Source organism: Nasonia vitripennis, chromosome 1 (assembly GCF_009193385.2).
Source record: "Nasonia vitripennis strain AsymCx chromosome 1, Nvit_psr_1.1, whole genome shotgun sequence".
Lineage (NCBI taxonomy): Eukaryota > Metazoa > Arthropoda > Insecta > Hymenoptera > Pteromalidae > Nasonia > Nasonia vitripennis.
The window spans coordinates 23135928-23143290 of record NC_045757.1 but is presented as its reverse complement, the minus strand read 5'-3'; the positions used below and the strand labels follow the sequence as shown (position 1 = coordinate 23143290).

General features: G+C 37.7%; 1 protein-coding gene across 1 annotated transcript; it reads left to right on the top strand.

Annotated features, from left to right (window-relative positions):
* Positions 1–801, top strand: LOC116415752. Its single transcript, XM_031920892.2, has 2 exons — positions 1–405; positions 490–801. The coding sequence occupies exons 1-2, from the start codon at positions 299–301 to the stop codon at positions 788–790; spliced, it is 408 nt and encodes a 135-aa protein (XP_031776752.1). The 5' UTR covers positions 1–298; the 3' UTR covers positions 791–801.
* Positions 802–7363: the final 6562 nt, after the last annotated feature.

Here is a 7363-nt window from a genome sequence, read left to right as displayed (position 1 = left end):
ATAGCTGATACAAGAGAAGAAAGAGTGGGGGAGATGGAAGTGAAGAAGGGGTATGAAGCGACCAATACTGAAGAAGAAAGCGAGAGAGCAATGGAGAGGGGGAACGAAGTGACCAATGAAAACAGTGCAGCACGAGTGGGGGTGACACTTTATGGCGATACAGGTGAACAAATCATTATCGAATACGATGTTTGTGAGGAGCTAATGCACGAATGGAATCCATCGATGGAGGGGGCATCTTCCGATAGAAGGGATATTCTACAAGAGGCGATGGAAGGGGCATACATCATGGTGGGGAATGGGCTATATCAACCGACGCAGCACGGTGAAGAGCACATTCGAGCAGTCGAGCTTGAAAATTACCTGCCTTTGGAGAAGAAACCAAGACTCACTTAACATTTCCAAGTAAGTTCATAGCTGATTCTCACTATTTTTCTTCTCAAAGAAAGTATTTTCTCTAACACAAATTCTTATATTTTTACTTTTCAGAATGGATCTATCTGCACTTAACAAAATTGCTGAGCGCGAGTTCTTGCCCAAGAAGAAAGCCACGGACTTAGAAAAAGATCATGCATACATGGTGACTGCGCTCAAGGAAGTAAAGACGAGATTCGGCACGAAGATCGTGGCCGAGATCGATGACAGCTTTCAAATATTTCTTCCAGAAAAGATCTCATCAGCAATCTTGAAAGATCAAGAACTTTTCAATAATCTCTCTAACACAGCAAATAAACTTAGTTTATTTATAACATATCAGGGTGGAACTTCTTTTAAGTTCACCACATGCTAAAATAATGAAATACAAAGACTGATAATTGTTAAATACTATTTATTTATTTGTTCAAACTTGTGTGCAATTTACATGAATAAATACATTATTAAATATAATAACAATTGCTTTCTTATTTATTTGAACCTTGAATAATTCATACAATCTCATTTTTATCTATCCAACTATTATGCTTGTCACTAAATCCTAACCATTTAACATATACGCGTTTACCACTTTTCTTTGAAACTTTTTCTACTAAATAAATTTCCGGATATATAGTTTTATGAATTTCCGTTTCATAAAAGCCGCCAGAGACGGGTTTATCATAATAATCTTTGAGATGGTAAGTTACTGGATCTGTTTTTACAACTCGCGTTATTGTGAAAATTTCCGTTGACCAGTTTGGCGTGTAACCTTTTTCAAAAACATTTTTTATCCTACTTATTCGTACTTTATCTCCTACTTTAAATTTCGGTTTTTTCACTGGCGACTTTTCATTTGGAAAACGTCTCTTGACTTCTCGCTCATTTGCCAGTGTAACATTTTCAGGCTCGATTCCTGTTGTCCGATGTTTTCTCAAATTGTATGCTTTGAGCAAGTTAGGTAGAATATCCAACCATTTATAGCTTCCTTGTTTGCTGAATTCTGTCCACATTGCATTTTTTAATGTTCTATTGAATCGTTCGCATATACTTGCATGAAGATTACTATGTGAAGAGTATAAGTGTATATTGTGCTTATTCATACGTTTTTGAAAAATTGAATTGTAAAATTCTTTTCCTTGGTCAGTTTGTAGATTCTTCGGTACTCGTCCTTCTTTTAGTATTGACTTCATAGCTGTAGTAACATCATTACCACTCTTTGACTTGACTGGCACGGCCCATGCATACTTTGAAAATATATCTATGACAGTGAGTAAGTAATGAAAACCTTTGTTTTCTTTAGAATATTGTATCATTTCTACAAGATCAGCTTGCCAAGTCTCGTCTATTCCACGTATGTCATATTTTCTTCTCTTGTATCGCCGACGTGCTGGCTTGTGCAGCTCTTCAGCTACTCTATGACATTCCATCTTCCTTTACAGTAGATGAAAATCCATCTGGAAATTCCTCTATACGAACTTTTAATTGTTTATTCACTTCTTCAATGATATAATCAACACCAGAGTAATTGCGAAGAGTTGTACTATAAAGATAACGCAATTTTGCATTCACTTCCAATTGATGTTTTTCAACTTGCTGCTTGTATTCTTCTATAACTTCACCAATTCCAGCAATTTTAGCAGCTATATAATTTATTTCAGTTTGTAGAATAACTTTCAGTGAATGCAATGTGATTGCATCGTTTGGATGATTGGGCGGTCCTAGGTTGCAAAGTCGCTTGTTTTCTGAATCAAAATCACCATCCGGTATAAAATTGAAACCAATGCCTGGAGGACCACGACTCACTTGCGAGCCCTCAAGTTTTCTTCCAAACACATCGAGACTCATGGTAGTACTGATGCAAAGAAGAAAGTTGCGTATCAATATATATGCCCAGCTTCACGTAATTCCTCAATAATCGACTGGATTTCATTGTCGTGATTATTATTTCTAGCTGATCGTTCGGCAATCAATAGTCGAAGTCTCTCAGTAAGCTCGGTTGGATCATCCCAGTAGACGAGATCAATGGAAGAATTTTTCTTAACTATTTTATATTTAGGTATGAGTCCTCCTCCGCTGCTACTGTTCTTTTTACGTGGAGTGCTGCGGAACATTGGTGCTAAAATATTCTTATATTTATTACTTCTCGACATTCGTATAGATTCATCTTTGTTGAATTTTTTCCGATGAGCATTTGTTGCTTCCAGAATCTTGCGATAATTTGCACGATCTGATGAGCTCAGAAGAAGATCATCCGGATATTTTTTAAATAGCAATTCCACCAGTCCACTCGTTTTAGGATAACTTTCATTTCTGACTTTGACATATTTATCATCAAATTCAATTTCTGAATCACCAATCATATACACTTCATCAACCTTTCGCAATCCGTATATATTATCAATCGTTCTACGGCTTTTATCTAGCGATGATAAAAAGTCTTCAGTTGATTCATTTTTTCCACTCGCGGATCTAAATGTAGAATTGGTTATTGTGTCATAAACATCATCATCATGATCATCATCATCATTATCATCATAATCATAAACAGTATAATCCAATAAACTTGATTTATTGTTCTTATTTTGATCGTTGAGCAAACTCGATCGATCGATTCTCATTCGTTTTTTCATTTTTTTACTGCTGTTTTGATCCAAAATGTGATTGGATGGTTGCTATAGTGGGCTTTCACTTTTCATCTCAACAAGTTTCTCAAGTGGTGTGATGACTGGTTTTAGAGTATCACCGATGACTTTTTCAAAATCATCTTTCTCCTGTTTTAATAAAGTGTATTTTTTTTAATAACCTCACGAGCTCGCAAGAGCTCACTAAGAACATTCTTCTCTTTCTCGAAGTCTGACATGCTGACATGGCGATGTCTACAACTGAACTGTATGTTTGAAACTCATAATTCCTTTTTTATTGCAAAACAGTCAAATCCTTTTCTGTATCTACCCTCATTCATCGGTCTATCTTTGTCAATAACGATGAATCCATATTTATCATTCTTCCAACATTCAGAACAAAGATTCCGAAATTCGTTGAAAGTTAAATCGGTATTCACATAATCTTCATAGATATGTTTAAGATTTACATCATCTTGTCGATAAATTACTAACAAATTGACATTATCTCTAATGAGATGTTTTCCTATATGAGCATAAGATTGACATAGAAGCTATCTACACTCTTATGTCTCCCCATACAGAAGAATGCTCTGACGTTATCCTGCTTCTCACATGCCACATCATCAAAAATCATTATTGAATTTGGAAGGGCTTCATCTGGAGATACTACAGATTCATGCTCACTGAACGGAAGATATGATACTCCTTCAATCTGATCCAAGACATTTTTGAGAAATTGATACTTTGGCTGATTCAAGGATTTAGAGTATACATACAAATTCTCAAACCTAAGACCATTGGGGTGTGTAATTAAAGCCAATAAACTATTTGTTTTTCCACAGTTTGATGGACCACAGAATACTGCTCGTATACTATCTGGTAGTAATTCCCCATGACGCTTCTTTCTCTTCTCTTTTCCAAAATCAAAATTCGTGACAGGGAGTTTGACGTTCTGCTCGGTAAAATCCATGTTCACTCAACAGAGTGAAATATAACATTGAGCTCTCGAAATATAAACGCTCGTTTTATACCATGAACGTCAGTTGTGAATCAACATTCGAAGAGAGATGATCATACACAAATCTCAGAAACAGCCGAAAGGCTATGGATTGCTTGATAAAGTTATCAATAACTTACCTGTTGAAATGCATCTTCCTGGATATCAATACTGCGGTCCCGGAACTAAATTGAAAAAGCGAATGAAAAGAGGAGATCCTGGTATTAATCCGCTTGATCAGGCTTGTAAAAAACACGACATAGCTTACTCCGATAAAAACGGAGATCGTAAAGCTGCTGACAAGATGCTTGCTGAGGAAGCTATGCAACGTGTCAGAGCTAAGGATGCTAGTCTTGGCGAAAAAGCTTTTGCTTTTGCTGTTAGCAATGCTATGAAATTAAAAGGAAAAACTGGAATGGGACTGAAATTTAATAAGTTAGTGACTGCGGCTAAAAAACTTTGAAACTTTGAACCGGACCACTTCCTAGTAGTAGCCAAATTAAGAGCTAGACTAGTAGCGAATCAAAATAGTAAGCGAGCAAACAAGGTAGAAAGCTTCGATATTGAGAAACTACGAGATAGAACAGAGCGAATTAGGTACCAGATAGAAATTAATAACAGGTTTCAGGCACTTGAAGAAGCAAACACATCGCCGGAGGGGAATGACGAACCGAATAGCTTATGGGGGGACATCGAAAAAACGGTAAAAGAGGCCGCGAACAAAGTACTGGGTAAAAAGAAAAAGCCAAAGAGCAAACCATGGTTTGACGAAGAGTGCGAACTCTGATTTGAAAGGCGCAAAAAGGCTAAATTAGATAGCTTACAAAATAGAAGCGATAGGACCGTAGAAGAGTATTCTAACGTAAGGAAACGGACGCGCGCGATCTACAGAAATAAGAAGCGGGAGTATCAAAAGAATCTTATTAGGAGAATAGAAACTAACAGTAAGGAAAATAACCCCCGCGAAATGTACAGAGGGATTAACGCCATCAGAAAGGGTTTTAGAAGTAGAGCGCAATTGATGAAGGACGAAAACGGGGACCTCGTAACAAATGACAACGAATTACTGTTGATGTGGAAAAACTATTTCGATAAATTATTAAACGTGCACAAAAATAGCGAAGAATTAGGGGACGAAATTCACACTGCCGAACTCCACGTGGAGGAACCGAGCTACCAAGAAGTAGAAGCCGCGATTAAAAAACTAAAAAACAACAATGCAGCGGGAAATTCCTCTATACCAGCTGAGTTACTCAAATATGGGGGCGTCGAGCTTACTTTCAAAATCTATAAACTAGTATGTGCCATCTGGAAAAATGAAACAATACCCGAAAATTGGAAGGAATCTATCATTATACCGATTTTTAAAAAGGGGATAAGACAGACTGCAATAACTATAGGGGTATTTCACTTTTAGCAACGTGCTACAAAGTTCTGTCAAACGTAATACAAGCTAGACTCACTCCATTCGCGGAAGATATAGTAGGAGATTATCAGTGCGGATTTCGGCGCAACAGATCGACGAGCGATCAAATGTTTACCATAAGACAGTTGTTAGAGAAAAAGTGGGAATTTTGCGAAACCATACACCAACTATTTATAGATTTTAAAAAAGCGTACGACTCTATTAAGCGAAGCAAAATGTATCAAATTCTAGTACTTATCGGTGTACCGAAAAAACTCGTGAGATTAATTCAAATATGTCTGAACGGAAGCACGGGTAAGGTCCGAGTAGGCGGTAATGTATCAGAACCCTTCATGATACGCGATAGTTTAAAACAAAGGGATGGACTCTCTACGGTGCTGTTCAACTTAACGTTAGAGTATGCCGTTAGAAAAATGCAGGTTAGCCAGATGGGCGCAACGCTTAATGGAACAACGCAGATACTAGGCTACGCAGATGATTTGGATATACTGGGGGATTGTAGGGAAACGGTAGCAAGAAACGCGGAAATCCTCATAAAAGCGGTGGAGTATACAGGGTTAGAAGTGAGTGAATCAAAAACAAAGTACATGATTGTGGATAAGCTAGGGATCTGCAGAGGGGAGGAAGATCTCAGAGTTGGGAATTTTACTTTTGAAAAGGTTAGCGAATTCAGGTATCTGGGTACGACCATAAATGATAGAAACGAGATTAATGTCGAAATAAATAAGAGACTCCATTCGGGTAATGCTTGCTTCTACGCCGTGAGTAATGTACTTAAGTCGAGGCTGTTGTCTAAAAACGTTAAAATAAGAATATACAGGACAATAATACTGCCGGTGGTTCTGTACGGGTGCGAAACGTGGGCTCTCACTAAGCAGGCGTACAACCGTTTTAGGGTATTTGAAAATAAAGTCTTGCGAAAAATATACGGGCCGAAGAAAGATGAGGAAACCGGGGAATGAAGGAGACTACACAATGATGAGTTACACAATCTGTACGCGTCACCAAATATTAACAGAATAATAAAATCGCGCAGATTGGGATGGGCAGGGCATGTAGCGAGAATGGGAGACGACCGTACGGCAGCGCGTGTCATGAAGGGCAGGCCGATGGTAACGCGACCTCTAGGTAGACCTAGACGTAGATGAGAGGACAACGTAAAAGCGGATCTAGTAGAAATAGGACGGGTGGATGTCGATCGGAGAGGTGCATCTTGGGTGGGGTTGACACAAGATAGGGCAGCGTGGAAGGCTTGCGTAGATGAGGCGATGAATTTTCGAGTTCCAAATGCCATGTAAAAAAAAAAAAAAACGAGAAAAACGTTGGTGTCAAAATATGTGCTACAAAAAAGTGGCACAGAAATGCAGTAATTCATGAATTAAATGGGGATAAGATTAATTTAAATGATCAAGAACTGCAATATTTAACAGAAAATCGTCTTGATTTTTCAATCATGAAAAACTCCAGGTCCAGCATCCTTTGTAAATCACGACTGTAACCCAAACACTAGATTTAATTGTCTGAAATCCAAAAAGACAGTCTGTTTTGAAATAATTAATGAAGTTGATTGTGGAGACGAAATCACTTGCTCTTATGGAGAAAATTATTTCAGTATGATGAGTGCGAATGCATTACGAGTGAAAAAAATAAAAGTATTGTTACAAAATAAATTAAAAGACAAACAGAATCGTGTATTTTTTTATTCATTTATCACCGCGAAGAGACAAGGGAAAATCTGGATTTACACTATAGGTAAATTCTGGAGAAAAAAAAACCTTAAAACAGCCGGTATCCAGGGTACTTTTCCCGCTAAAAACACCCACCATCCCTTGAGCAAGCATATATGCTAGTTAAGGAGATTGTGTCGATGATTTGCAAATCCTTTAAATACCAACTCCA

What these genes read in the sequence shown, in the direction of transcription:
- LOC116415752 (XM_031920892.2), top strand. Translation starts at nt 299, where the DNA reads ATGGGCTATATCAACCGACGCAGCACGGTGAAGAGCACATTCGAGCAG. An exon ending in GACTCACTTAACATTTCCAA is followed by an intron (nt 406 to 489) that starts GTAAGTTCATAG and finishes TTTACTTTTCAG; the next exon opens with AATGGATCTATCTGCACTTA.